This window comes from Antedon mediterranea, chromosome 1 (genome assembly GCF_964355755.1).
Source record: "Antedon mediterranea chromosome 1, ecAntMedi1.1, whole genome shotgun sequence".
NCBI classification, from domain to species: domain Eukaryota; kingdom Metazoa; phylum Echinodermata; class Crinoidea; order Comatulida; family Antedonidae; genus Antedon; species Antedon mediterranea.
In genome coordinates, this window is record NC_092670.1 from 24955941 (window position 1) to 24970934 (window position 14994).

At 34.2% G+C, this 14994-nt stretch overlaps 3 protein-coding genes across 6 annotated transcripts in view; 1 reads left to right on the top strand and 2 right to left on the bottom strand.

Annotated features, from left to right (window-relative positions):
• The window catches only part of LOC140063528 (protein sidekick-2-like), an 85404-nt gene extending 84036 nt beyond the window's left edge, over positions 1–1368 (bottom strand). For all 4 annotated transcript variants that reach the window (XM_072109888.1, XM_072109887.1, XM_072109886.1 and 1 more), the window contains exon 1: positions 1166–1368. The gene's annotated coding sequence lies outside the window, so the exon portion shown is untranslated. The remainder of the gene's footprint in view (positions 1–1165) is intronic.
• Positions 1369–2382: 1014 nt separating this feature from the next.
• Positions 2383–5684, top strand: LOC140063544 (N-sulphoglucosamine sulphohydrolase-like). Its single transcript, XM_072109914.1, has 5 exons — positions 2383–2511; positions 3275–3541; positions 3712–3862; positions 4204–4442; positions 4623–5684. The coding sequence occupies exons 1-5, from the start codon at positions 2427–2429 to the stop codon at positions 5408–5410; spliced, it is 1530 nt and encodes a 509-aa protein (XP_071966015.1). The 5' UTR covers positions 2383–2426; the 3' UTR covers positions 5411–5684.
• On the bottom strand, positions 5650–14720 carry LOC140063537 (leucine-rich repeat-containing protein 45-like). Its single transcript, XM_072109909.1, has 12 exons — positions 14682–14720; positions 13901–14150; positions 13070–13202; positions 12786–12964; positions 12432–12560; positions 11904–12153; positions 11566–11701; positions 10178–10367; positions 9666–9922; positions 9047–9220; positions 8275–8422; positions 5650–7975 (listed from the first exon to the last, which is right to left on the bottom strand). The coding sequence occupies exons 2-12, from the start codon at positions 14145–14147 to the stop codon at positions 7779–7781; spliced, it is 2040 nt and encodes a 679-aa protein (XP_071966010.1). The 5' UTR covers positions 14148–14150; positions 14682–14720; the 3' UTR covers positions 5650–7778.
• Between the last annotated feature and the right edge of the window lie 274 nt (positions 14721–14994).

Below are 14994 nucleotides of genomic sequence, written 5' to 3' on the forward strand. Positions count from 1 at the left end.
CAGGCGGCAGGCCCATGTCTAAAAACTGCAGTACCTAAACTACTTTAGACATTTGATTGACACACCGTAAAACCTCGAAAAGAAGCCCATGGGCTTAAACCTCGAAAAGAAGCCCATCTCGAAAAGAAGCCCCCTCTACAGTTTGCAAAAGTACTCTCGAAAAGAAGCCCATCTCGAAATGAAGCCCCCTGGGCTTCTTTTCAAGATAGTATGGGCTTCTTTTCGAGATAGACTACTAAACTGTATTAAGAATTTAGGTTTATTAACTGAACGTCAAAGGAACAGAAATAAACAATACAAACACGTGATTAAGAGTTACTGTAGTAGGATAATTTAATGCCAGATACTTGTGATGCAGACTGATGATAATAATTAATATGTATGATCAAGTTTATCATACATTTATTTTACAGTTTATTGTCGTCCAAATGGTGCTTTGATCGATCTTGTATCTTTTTCTTGTCTGCTTCATTGGCAAATATGTAAAATCGGCAGGGAATTTTCACAAATGATTGTATTTGACGGTGAATCATAGGACTGTTTTTTTTGCTTTTTATGTTGTTTTTAATTGGTATATTTAACATAATTTCATGATTGAAAAAATGTCTCAAAAGTCATATTATTGTAGTAGAAATTCACAAAATTTACAGCATGCATTTTGAAAAGAAGCCCCCCTCTACAGTTTGCAAAAGTAATCTCGAAAAGAAGCCCATCTCGAAAAGAAGCACAACTCGAAAAGAAGCCCATCTCGAAAAAAAGCCCACCCAAGAGCACTAAAAAAAGAAGAAGCCCATGGGCTTCTTTTCGAGGTTTTACGGTATTTTACCATAATTTCCAAGTTAATTAAATTAAGATTATATTCCATTTCAGCTGGATGTATCTGACCTGCTTGGGATATTATGTTATGGTTATGGAAAATTTGAACATTTTAATTTCAAAGATACAACAAGTAAATAAATCAACATCTAATCTATAACATTAACTTGACCTAATAAATAGGCCTAGTAGCCTAGCTAGGCCGGCCAACATTGCCTACCACTAAGCTCAGACAGCGGCCCAAAACGTCCTACAAAGGTGAAAGCCTTCGTGGCCCACCACTACCTAGGTCTATTCACATTCCACAGCCTAACTATACTTCTCTCTACACTCTACTCATCGTACTTACAAGCTTATTGGAATCCAATTGAATAAAGTAATCAAAATATGAACTAGCCTACGTTGTCATTATACCATAGATAATTTACAGAGTCAGACAACAACAAAAACTGTTTCTTTTTCTTCCAAGAACGTTGATTCTTTTATCACACCTACGACTCAAATGTTTGTTGAATGAATCACTTTTTTAGACGACCACCACCACCACACAACACGCATTATACAGCAGAATATAATGTGTTCAAAAACAACACACACACACATTGCGTGTAGAGAAGAAAAGGGGAGGATCGTATCGACTACTTTTAACGGTCACGTGGTCTCAACAAACTATGATTGGTTGTTCTTCAAACTATTTCAATATGTATAAATTGGAATTAATATAACACAAATTGTCAAAAAATAAAAGATTTTTTTTTTTTTTGCTCATACAAAAATTTCCTTTTTATACTGACGATATGATAGGAAAAAATGTCTTTTGTTTTGTCTTAACAAAGATGAAAAGACAAATTAACATCCAGTTGAAAGAAAATGCAACGGAAATTAATTCCAATTTATAAAATTTTCAATATAATGTTCTCAAGTTTTGTGTAATTCTGCATAATTATCTGTAGCAATCAAAAAAAAATATGACTGCATGCTCAAATCTTTCTCTCTCATTATGTATTATCATTATCCATTATTTGCATTGAATTTTGTATAATTTCCTGCTATTTTTCGGATATTTAATGTTGTACACGCCCCATATCGATGGTACCTTTTTTTGTTGATGATGATGGTTCTTTCAATCTATTATGGAGATTTGATGTGTTTCTTCTGTATTTTAACATCAGTATTTTTTTATTTAAAATCAAAAGGTTAAAACTGCCTAAATATAAATTTATTAACACGACATGTTTCAGGCATATCCCATAATAAATGTATTAACAGAACATGTTTTGAGCAAGGCAATGTTTAACATTTTGATTGTTTCTTTCTACTCCTGCCAATGTAGCTCTTTAATTTCTCTTTATTTATTTATTCTATTTTATTGAATGACTAAAAAATTGAATTGAATTAAAATTACAAAGAAGAAGGAGGAATACACCGTGCGGCCACTCTGATTAAAGAGATTGTGATGATTGAGGGCGTTTAGCATTCGTATACATTTGTACACTGCACGTTTTGGTTTAAAAGTCACGATAAACCTTTGTCCTTGTTAGCGTACCATCGATCTGGGCACGCCATACCGGGTAAATCACGTGTCGGGAAAACACAGAAACAACAACACAATGAAATCAGAACATTTACTATTTTGCTGCGTTTTTTTTCTTCTTATAGGCAGTAGCGAATTAGTAAATGTACTAGTAATTGTTGGTAAGCAATACCTATCATATACTATTATATTGCACGTTACTTAAAATATAGGTTAAGCCTAGCCTAGGCCTATATAGGCCTAGCCTAGATTTGAACTTGCCTAAACTAGAAAGAAGAGGCCTTCCTAGACCTAGTATTAGTAATTATCTAGCTACTATACCCTGTCCCTAGCTAGCAGGGTAACCAGACCAGACGATCGGGGCTAGGCCACTGACTGTGCATCCTGTGTAGCAGCAGTCTCGTGGGCTTCACTGATGTGCTTTAATTTATTTTATGTTGAATATTTAAAAATCGTGGACCCAATTGTCTTTCCTTTAATTTTATTTTTAGAATCGGCCTGATGTCTAATTTAAATTATGTTGGGCCTGACTGAACATCTACACAGTTGGGCCCAAAGCGAAATATCCACACCACACGCGTTGGTACCTGATTATCTGGGAATAAGTCAATCGCCTGGGCTCGATCGTTCTTGTGCCTGATCGTCTGTCAATTGCTAGCAGCTATGAGCCTACTACCTAACACTTTTGTGTGTGAATAACATGATTATGAAATGCATATTTTTCAGATCTAGGCTAAAGTAATATTAGAAAATATATGGAATCAAAAAGTAATAAAATTATTCATCTCATACTGCCAAGGCCTAATTATTACTGTATTTAGAAATTTAAAGTTAAAAATAAAAACAATTCTTAAACATTTAACATTGAATATTGAATAAAATTTTTAAAAAAATTCTTGGATTTTTCCTTTCTTTGTATATTAGCTGATGATGGCGGGTTTGAAAGTGAAGTATACAACAACACAATTTCTCAAATGCCTCATCTCACAGAGCTGTCAAAACGCAGCATAATTTTCAAGAATGCATTCACCTCCGTCAGTAGCTGTTCTCCAAGTAGATCGTCAATTTTGACTGGCTTACCTCAGCATCAGAATGGCATGTACGGATTACACCAAGGCGTACATCATTTTAACACGTTCGATCAAGTCAAAAGTCTACCGTATATATTAAAAAAGAATTCTATTGTTCGTGGTATGCAGCATTTTGTTATATACAGTATCCCCTCAAATATATGATTTGCTTAAAAGTTTATACAAATGTTATAGGCCAGTTTAGTTTATTTAGAGTTCTTTTGTACTGTATGACTTCTGTAGCTGCTGCATTCCTTACCACTTAAATTATTTTTCTTTTCTTGTTGGCAGGTATCATTGGAAAGAAACATGTAGGTCCTGAGGATGTTTATCCATTTGATTATGCACAGACTGAGGAAAACAATTCCATTTTACAAGTTGGTAGAAATATTACCAGAATAAAGGAGCTGGTTAAAGAATTCTTTGATTTTACTGGTTCATTGTAAGAACTAATTATATTACTGTATTTAGTAGTTAAATTAAGCTATTTAGCTTTAGGTTTATAATTGATACAGTTACACGCCACCATTCGAAAAACACAATAGGGATTCCCCTATACAGAAGACACCCCTATTAATAAGATATTGTCTTGTGAAAAAACAAGGGAAAATATACAGCAGACCCCTTAATAACATAAGTATATTTGAAGTTCCTTTGTGTACAATTAAAGGGAAAGAAATTTCCAATATAGTGATGTTAGGGGTTTGTATTGGAGGAGGAACATATGTAGTAAAAAGTATTAATAAATAAAATAATTAATTAATTAATTTAACTTTTTAACAGGCCCTTCTTTCTATACATTGGCTTTCATGATCCTCATCGATGTGGCCACACCCATCCACAATATGGAGCATTCTGTGAAAAGTTTGGCAATGGTGAGAAAGACATGGGTTATATAAAAGACTGGAAACCAGTTGTGTATGATCCTTCCACTATTAAGGTGCCATACTTTATACCAGACACTAAGGAAGCACGTAAAGATTTAGCCGCACAGTACCAGACTATTAGCAGACTAGACCAAGGTAAAATTCAACTTTATGTAACCACGGAGGCCCAGATCTACACATGGTTGTTCTTCCCTTGGGTCATGCACATACAAAATACAATTTCAACAATGTTTTAACAATATTATGTACAGTATATAAATACAGTAATTACTAAGCTACTCTCAAGTACAGTAAATACAACCAATTTTATTTTAGGAATTGGACTAGTGCTGAGTGAATTACAAGAGGCAGGACATGATAAAGACACCCTCATTATATATACCTCTGACAACGGTATCCCATTCCCTAGTGGTCGCACTAACCTTTACGATCCTGGAATGGCTGAACCCATGCTGGTCTCATCTCCAGATAACAACAAACGCAATGGTCAAGTTAGTGAAGCGATGGTCAGTTTATTGGACATAACTCCAACCGTGCTTGATTGGCTCAATATATCTTACCCAAAATACAGTATATTTGACAAAAATAAGCCTGTTAATTTAACAGGGAAATCTCTAATACCAATTTTGGATAAAGAACCACCCTTGTCAGAGTTCAATGAGGTATATTCTAGTCATAATATTCATGAGGTCACAATGTATTATCCAATGAGAACTGTACGTAATAAACATTACAAATTAATACATAATTTAAACTATAAAATGCCTTTTCAAATTGATCAGGATTTTTTTGTTTCACCAACGTTTCAAGGACTGTTGAACCACACTCGCAATCACGAACCAACGCATTGGTACAAAATGCTGCAAGATTATTATTATCGTACAGAATGGGAACTTTTTGATTTAACAAATGATCCGATGGAATTAAAGAATCTAGTTAACGAAACTGAATTTTCCAGCATTTTGAAATCGTTAAAAGATAAACTTGTATCTTGGCAAATACAAACCAGTGATCCGTGGATTTGTGCGCCACAAGGAGTGTTAGAAGATACGGGCTTGTATAAAGATAACCCACAATGCCTTGCAATGGACAACGGTCTCTAATGTTCTACTTGCAATGGGCAAAAGTCTCTAAATAGTAATATTCTACTTAACCTTTATTTATACTATACAGTAAATTCTGTAATAATTACCAAATAAGATCAAATTTCAATGTTATGCCCTTGTATGATTTTAATATTTTATAAATATTATATTTTTTAGAAAATACATAAAAATAACTGAAAACATTTGAACAAAATATTTGTGTAACATTTTTTTTAATGTAAACAATAGTTTGTAAATAAAACAATAAATTCTGTAGTAATTACCAAATGATAATAGAGGTCAAATTTCAGTTTTATGCTGTCATATGATGACATATTTTATATTACTTTTAGAAAATTTATATTGTAAAAAAAATTGAAAACATTTTAACAATATGTTGGTAAAAATAGTGTGTACTGTAAATAAAAGATAGAAAAAACTCTTTATTATGAATACTGTATATAATACATTTGAAAAAAAATTGTACAATATTTAATGAAATGTTGTATCATGTTAAAAGTTGTTTGCACCTGAAATTTTACACAAACATAAGCGTACTGTAAATATTACAAGACTGCTACTAATTTTATAAAAGCCAAAAGTAAAATAAACTATAAAAACACATTTACTACAGGATAACCAAAATATATAATTTGGAAATTCTAATTTACACAATTACCACAAATGATTTAACATCATGAGCTGCTAAATAATTACATCACTTAATCTCTGTTCACAGTGATACTGAATTCCAGTCTGGTTGCCAGAGAAAAACCATGACAAATGGGTGTACAGTTTTTGTACAACAATTCACACTAGCTCATTCCAGATTTGTATTCAAAACTTACATGAAAAAAAATTAAATTTGGACTGAATTCAGCTCACTAGCATCAACCAGAAAAACGTTTTCTGTTACTACAGTAATCATTTAAAAGTTCAACACAAATTAATGCTTTTCATATTCATTTGTTTTATTCCTACGAGAGTGGTATGCAATTTATCTAAATGTAATTTTTTTCGTCAATCATTCCCTTGACTTTACATAACTAATGTAAATTTATTAAACAAATACTATACTATAATTAATACAAATATTAAATATTATACCTGAAATACAAATTCATGAAACATTACTGAAACAAACATAACACTTGTGTCTTTCACAAAGTTTAGTTGGACGGATTTTTTTTATTGCAAAGAAATAAGTTAAATTATATATTATATATTATAAAATCTGTTTCCAGTTTTCAGATTGCAAAAGTAAGTAATCAAAAACAAACAACTTACAAAATATCACAGCAAAATTACATAAATATATCTTTAAAAAACACAGCAATTTATATTATTTTCATTTAAAAATAACTTGCAAATTAACAATATGGCAATATTATATATTCAATAATTGCATCAACAAAATATGGCACGACACAAACTAAGGTGATGATGGTAGTACAGTCTTAACACTTTCTATCTATGTATAAACAAGTACATACAGCCTCTATTAAGGGGACACCTTCAGGACCAACAAAGTATCCCCTTAATAGGCGTATCCCTGAATAAGGCATGTAGTGTTAAAACATACATTTTACCTCATTCAAGTAAAAAATTAAAATATGTAGTGTCCATTTTAAAGGGATCATAACAAATATACCTCTCTTCATTTGTTTCACAAGAAAGTGGCCCCTTAATAGGGGTCTCCCAAAGAAGGGGCTCTAATATAGATGGATTGCTGTGTTATACATTAGAATACTATGAGTGCTATATACAAATTGTAGTGTTAATTATGGCATTTTGTTCGATGATATTTTTAGATTGATGAGTAATTATACTCATCACCATGTCAAGGTTATAATTCATATTTGTTCAATTTCATTTTGCATATGTAATCTTTACATCTTTTGTTCCTAACTCTGTTAATACTGTTGCTAATCTACAAGCTTACACTTTGTTCTAAACTTTGGCATTGGTATGCAAGTGTCTATAAACTTTGATTAACAATACAATTAAAAGACCTACTAAGGCAAGCTCCAGGGTATAAATATCTCACCTCGTAAACTGGGATACAAACATATTTGTGATTGTCACCAACTACACAGTGGGACCAAATTTGATCAATTAAAGTACTGTGCATATTTTTTTTAAATGCTCATTTTTTTAAACTTTTTGTGGAAATGCAAAATACTGCCTATGTTTTGGTAATTTTCTTGGCAATACTATAATTTGACAATAGCAAGCTTTCAGGACAGTTAAAGAATGTCGATGGAATACGCTTGCCATGTTCTGTTAAATTACAATTTCATTCGTCCACCGTCCCAGCATAAAAGCTTGCTATCATTTACTGTTGTAAAATTTTAATACAAAACCGACAAGCAAAAAGATGGTTTCTTTATTTTCTTGGTGAGGCTAGTGGTGTTCTAGGCATGCTAAAATAGTTACTGAAGGCTGCCTGGAGCATAGAAGCCCTCTGAACATCTTCCTCACGTAGACGCGAGAATTCATTATCTTGTGATCTCAGCGTTTCTTGTAACGATCCTATCTTGTTCTCACAATCTTCAATCTCTAACTGATGTTTCTTATTTTCATCTATCAAAAAAACATTTTTTAACAATTTATTTGGAACAATGTAGAAACATTTTATGTATATACTGTATACTCTTAAATTATTAAAGAAAGTATATAATATATGTTTTTCTAATATTATTTGAAAAATCAGGAGGAAAACAGATAATACCAACAGTAAGCATAACTGTTATAAAATATAATGTAACTGTTGAAAAATATATTTTTTTTTGTTAGATTTACGCGAAAGTGTCCCTAAATAGGGTGTCCAAAAAGAGGGGTGCTACTTAAATAAGATTGATATTAGATTTGATATTACTAACCTTTAAGTTTTTGTTCTAGCATTTCACACCTTTCTTGTACATCGTTGAACCTGTCTACTTGCGCTTCTAGCTTACTCATTTGTTTACTATGATTTAACTGTACTTTGTTTACTTCTGCTATTGTTTCATTAGCTTTGCCTGCAAGTTCCTGCAAAACAATTCAAAGGAAATCTACATAATGTTGTTGCTCTGTCTAACTATAAAAAAAAGTGTGATGTACCCAAATATGGTAGTAATATGCCCAAATATGGTAGTGATATGTCATCATGTCCATATATGGGCTCATCACATTTGTTGTCACATAAAGTTTGATAGTGTAGACAGAGCTTACATATTAGTTGTAAGAGGTAGGTTGATCAACTTTTCTAGAGTACATTAAAGCAAGGAAGTACAAGCTCTGTCTACACTATCAAACTTTAGGTGAAAAAAAATAATGATGTGCCCATATATAGACATGATGATGTCATATCACTACAATTTTAGGTATATCACACTGCTTTCGTCAAACTACAGTAGTTTAATAATCTAGACAAGGCTTAAGAGTCCACAATTTATTAAAGATGTATTGTCCTCCAGAAAAATGAAAATCAGACTTTACATACACCATTTTGCATTTGTTTTAATAAAGTTATTCACTTCTGTAAAAAAAACCCTAAAAAATAATTAATTTTAAACAAAAGCCAGTCTGATTAAGCATTCTTTTTCTTTGCCTTTAACATCACCACAAGGGAAACATTAAAATAGAGGTTTTAATTAAAATAATGAATCTTACATGATTCAGATCCTCCAGTTTACGCTTCAGTGACTCGATCTCGAGAGTAGCATTGCTAAATTTAGCTTGGTACTCCGCTGAACTTTGACTTTGTTGTGATGAATACTGTTGTAAATCATCCTTGGCATTTTGAAGTAGACGGATCTTGTCTTCCAAGAACTTGCTTCTTTGTTGCTACAAACAAAATAGGAAAAAACCTGGCGAAACTCTATTTGTTTATTCAATTTCACGTATTTATTCAAGCTCTTAATTGCTAGAATATAGTTTAGAATTATACATCCTTTATTGCTAAATCTATAGACAAACGAAACTTTTATTTGGCCTTTTCTCAAAACCTAATAAATATCTAAATCAGGGGCTCTCAAAAGGTAGCCCCTAATAAAAGTAATGTTAAAAAACATTAATGTGGCAAAGCCCATGAAATTTGAGGGTTTCACCCCATGATCCCTGTAACTATGCTCCATATCTAGATTATGTAAATTACAATCTGACCCATGGTAAAAACTTTTGAGAACCCATGATGTAAATTAATTACTATATTTTTTGGATTTTCGACAACAAAGAGATAGGTAATATTTTATATGCAAGTCATGTTAATATCGTGCATTTCGTAACTAACCTCTTCCTCTTTAACACGCTGTTTAGCCTGTAACACTTGTTCCTCCATGGCCATCCTGTCAGCGACTTGCTGCGTCTTTTGTCTACTTATCTCTTCTTCTAATGTTAGTCTCTGCTGTTCCAGTTTTCCAATTCTTTCCTTGTATGATTTCTCGCTGTCCTCCATCTGCTGACGGAATCGCATTTGTTCTTTTTCATGACGAGTCTCCAAATCACGATTTATTTCCCTTCCCCTGTGCCTCTCCTTTTGCAATTTTTCTATAAAATAAAAACATCATACCTTTGAAGGTTATAGTAAGGAAGGTAAATCAATATCACCCAATATTCTACACACAATCATATAAGCATAATAATTTTATAAGTATTTCAAAACTCTAGAAATTCCACCTTCTCTTCAAAACGGCAAATTTACCAAAAACAAATTTCACTATTCAAAATGCATTACAAAAAAAGAAGTATTTTAGGCAAGCATTGGGTGTCCGGTATTTGAAAAGTTGACAGTATTTAACCAACCTTCATTCTCAGTGCTTTGTACTTTAAGTTCAGCATGTAGTTCTGCATTGTCTTCCTTCAGATTGTAAACCAGATCCTGTAGTTGTTGACACTTTTTTTCCAAGTCTTCTATCTTGTTTTCCATCTGCTCATTCTTATCTCTGTAGTTTGATATTTCTTTGGATAATGTTGACTCAATCAGAAATCTTTCCTGGTTCAAAAACAAAAAACAAGGGGAATGAAGACACTATATACAAAACAATATACAGTTTTGTTTTCTTCATAATTTTCTAAAGATTCAAACTAGCAGGGTATTTGCTCCAGTCTACACTTGAATCCACCACCTACCCTGGACGAATCAACCGCCTACCCTGGACGAATCCAACACCTACTCTGGACGAATCAACCGCCTACCCTGGGCAAATCCAACACCTACTCTGGACGAATCAACCGCCTACCCTGGACGAATCAACCGCCTACCCTGGACGAATCAACCGCCTACCCTGGACGAATCAACCGCCTACCCTGGACAAATCCACCACCTACCCTGGACGAATCAACCGCCTACCCTGGACAAATCCACCACCTACCCTGGACGAATCAACCGTCTACCCTGGACAAATCCATCACCTACCCTGGACGAATCAACCGCCTACCCTGGGCAAATCCACCACCTACCCTGGACGAATCAACCGCATACCCTGGGCAAATCCACCACCTACCCAGGACGAATCAACCGCATACCCTGGGCAAATCCACCACCTACCCTGGACGAATCAACCGCCTACCCTGGGCAAATCCAACACCTACCCAGGACGAATCAACCGCATACCCTGGGCAAATCCACCACCTACCCAGGACGAATCAACCGCATACCCTGGGCAAATCCACCACCTACCCTGGACAAATCAACCGCATACCCTGGGCAAACCCACCACCTACCCAGGACGAATCAACCGCATACCCTGGGCAAATCCACCACCTACCCTGGACGAATCAACCGCATACCCTGGGCAAATCCACCACCTACCCAGGACGAATCAACCGCCTACCCTGGGCAAATCCAACCGCCTACCCTGGACGAATCAACCGCCTACCCTGGACGAATCAACCGCCTACCCTGGACGAATCAACCGCCTACCCTGGGCAAATCCACCACCTACCCTGGACGAATCAACCGCCTACCCTGGACAAATCCATCACCTACCCTGGGCTAATCTACCCCTACGCTGGGAACTCAACTTCTTACTCTAGGCAAATCCACCACCTACCGTGGAAAAACACTCCCTACCCTGGGCTAATCTAACCTACCCTAGGGGAGTCAACTCCCTACCCTGGGAAAATCCACCATCTACCCTAGGTGAATCCACTAAACTGGACAATTCAACCCTCTACACATTATTACTAACCTCTCTTTCATGGCCAATCTCTTTCTGTTGAGTTGATGTTATTACTGAATGTTCTTCTTTCATGTGGTCAATTAAAGCAGTAAGATCATGTGATTTTTGGTCAGCCAATGAAAGTTCAGCTTCAGTCATTGACAACCTATAAAGAAAAAAAATACATGTTTTGTTCTAAATTCTAAAAACAAGCTATGGTACCCTCCTTTGGTAATGGAGATATGGTGATAAAAGAGCAAACACAAGCTGTGAGCCTCTACCTGAGATTAGTTACAAAGGAATACCTCTTTTGCTGATGGAAATAATAAATTCCCCAACATGTTGTTAACAGTTGCTTGTATACTTACTTTGCTTGTAATGAATTAAAAGCTGTTTTCCTTTCATGCAACGCTTCTTGTAACTGCCGTAAACGTTCTCCTGTGTTTCTTTGTGTCTTTTGCATTTCCTCGTCCTTTCTATCTATCTTTGTAATTAAGTCACCGACCTGTTGTCTCTTTTCTTTCTTCAGTTGCCGTATCTCGCGTGTCAGGAGATCTTGTCGCGTTTGATGCTGCTGTGAGAGATTATTCTTGCTTTCATTGTTTATTCTCAACATATCTAATTTGAAAAATTTAATTTTAAATAATTGTGTGAACTATGTATTTAGATGAATACTTCAACTTAATTGTTTTGTATTCAGGGTTCTCGCCACGGTGGTCGGCCCTGTCCACCACTCAGAATTTCCGACCACCACTTTCATGGCGTCGACCACCACTATATTTACGCATTTAGATTGTAGCCTATTGTTATTATAATTATCTACGCGTCGATCGTAGGGTGGTTCGTAGGGTTAATAAACATCATTGTCAATCTATCATTCATTGCCTACTACTTACCTATTGCTTTAATCAGGTCTTGTGGAATATTATTACCATTCAAATCAACCTGGATGATAGTGTCATTGTGCTGCAATCCATTCAATAAACAGCGCCCTCCTACTAAACCTAGATTGTTCCATCTAAGATCTTTAAAAATAATTTGAAACAATATAACTTAACAGACACTCTTCTATGGTAAAGTTAATTCTGATGAATCACCTTTATATTATAGCTTTTTTGTAAGGCTGTTGAGATATAGTATATTTTACAATTGTTGTGGTTTTATTATGCTATCAACCATAACATACATTTGTACATTTCAATTCAGTTATTGTGGGCTTATGTATAAAGTATATACTTTGATTACTTTACCAAGAACTTTCAGAGTTGAGTTTTTTTTAAGTGCCATAGCGAGTTCACCAGCACAATCATGACTCATCTGGTTGTTTCTTAAGTCAAGGAGCTCTAAGCAGTTATTGGTGGAGAGACCATCGGCAAACATTGCAAAAGAATTGCTGTCCAATCCAATAGAATTCCATTCAAGAAACAGTCTAGAAAAATATACAAAATGTATATTATAGGTACAATTTTTGTTCAAAAAGTCAGGATGAATAGATATAAATCTATTCTATAGGTATGTTGGAAGAATTCTTTACCTTTTAATATTGTGATTGCGCCTCAACAGTTGTCCTAAAAACTCTGTCCCTGATGACCTAATGTTGTTTCCCTTCAAATCAATCATTCTTAGGGATGAATTTTTCGAAAAGCCCTCAGCTAACAGCTTGACACCTAATTAAAAGAGGATAAAAAAATGTTATCTTAATATTTCAAGTAACATTTAATTGACAAACTAATTACGGTCACAGTACATATTGGCTGCCATTTATTTCAGTCGCTATAATTCACCTTTAAAAAAAAATCATCACTCTTGACAATGGTAATTAAAGACAATGTTGAGTAAACCAAGCCTAACCTTTGTTCTCAATAAAGACATGTTACTCCATGATAAAGACAAGGGTGACTAAAATATCAATTTAAGGCATTCATAACTGGCAGATGAAATCAGACACCAGTGAATATTTTCATTACTGATAACAATAATTATAATCGTTAAAGATATATTGTCCCCTGGAAAAAATTATTTTATTATAATTATGTTTTTGTTGAATACTATATGCTATTTTAATGTAATAATAGTTATTCACTTTGACCAAAAATTTGATTAAAAAAAAGTTTTCCTGAAAAACTGGAATTTAAAGTAAAAAAATTATTAAATTTACTGGAAGTAAATAGGTCTTTGGTTGAATTTAACCAAATTATTTTGTCTTATAAGTGAAAATATTTATTGTTATTGATTTTTCTATGAATTGGAAATGATGGAACTTTATTTAAAAATTGCGAAATGGCCTATTTAAAGTCTTTTTAAAAAAATATTTTCATGTTTTTTTGGGAAAATACATCTTTAGTTACAGATTGCACTCACTCACCTTCATCTCCAATCATAGAGTCCGACAATTTCAGTTCTATGATGGAAGTATCATTTGCAAAGAGGCGACTGAATATTGCACATGTTTGTAAGGAGAGGCTTGTAGTTGACAGATCTAGGAGGCTACTTGGTCGATGAGAAGACTTGTTGGATAAGTCTCTAGGTTGCAGGACTGACAGTACACTCTGCTGCACTTCAACACGGTTCTCTTTACAAAGTTGAAGATATGTCTGCTTGAGGTTATCCATTTCCTAGTATTTGGAAAGACAGAATTTAAAGCAAAGTTAATTAATGTTTTTTAATTAAGGTTATTTCATTCAATCCAGTCAACATATTTAATAAATAATGACCCAAAAAAATAAGTAGGCTAGCTAGGCCTATTTTGAGTTTTTTTATATTAAAAATAAAAATGTATAAACATACAATTGAATTGATTAAATATCACAATATCATTAAATATTATGTTAGCATGTAGGCCTACTTGATAACATTTTATATCATAAAACCCTACCAGGCGATACCGCCAGGCCTAGTTAAATAAGGGAAGAGATCCGTCCCTCTCTATCTCTAGGCCGGCTGCTACATGCACGCTTAGCACGGAGTTCAGGCGGATGCCTACCTATCAGATCTATTCTAGGCCTAGAATTTAGATGGCGGTGCTTTTTGTTAGGTCTAGGCTAGCTAGGACCTGGCCTTAAACAGGCTCAATTTGTCGTATTACTACTATTCTTTAGCCCAACTAGGCCTCAAAGTTTAGCTAAATAAAATTTAAAATCTCATACATATTTTTGCAAAATTTGCTTTATTTTAACATTTTTAGAAAATCCTCTCCAGTGTTTAGTCAGCAGCAGCCCCGCGTCGCTGTTTTAATTGTTTGTAAACAAAAAAGTACAAATTGTATATTGCGCCCCCAGTTAACAACATTATTATAAAACTTTTTTCATCTCGTCGTTTTTCTATCTGTTTGAACCAGGGAAGAGTTAACTCTTTCCTGATTTGAACGTACTGCCTGGCCCATAAATAATTATACAACTCACCTTCTATAAATTATTATATAATAATAATGTAATTGTTTGTAACCACTGTGGAGTAGCT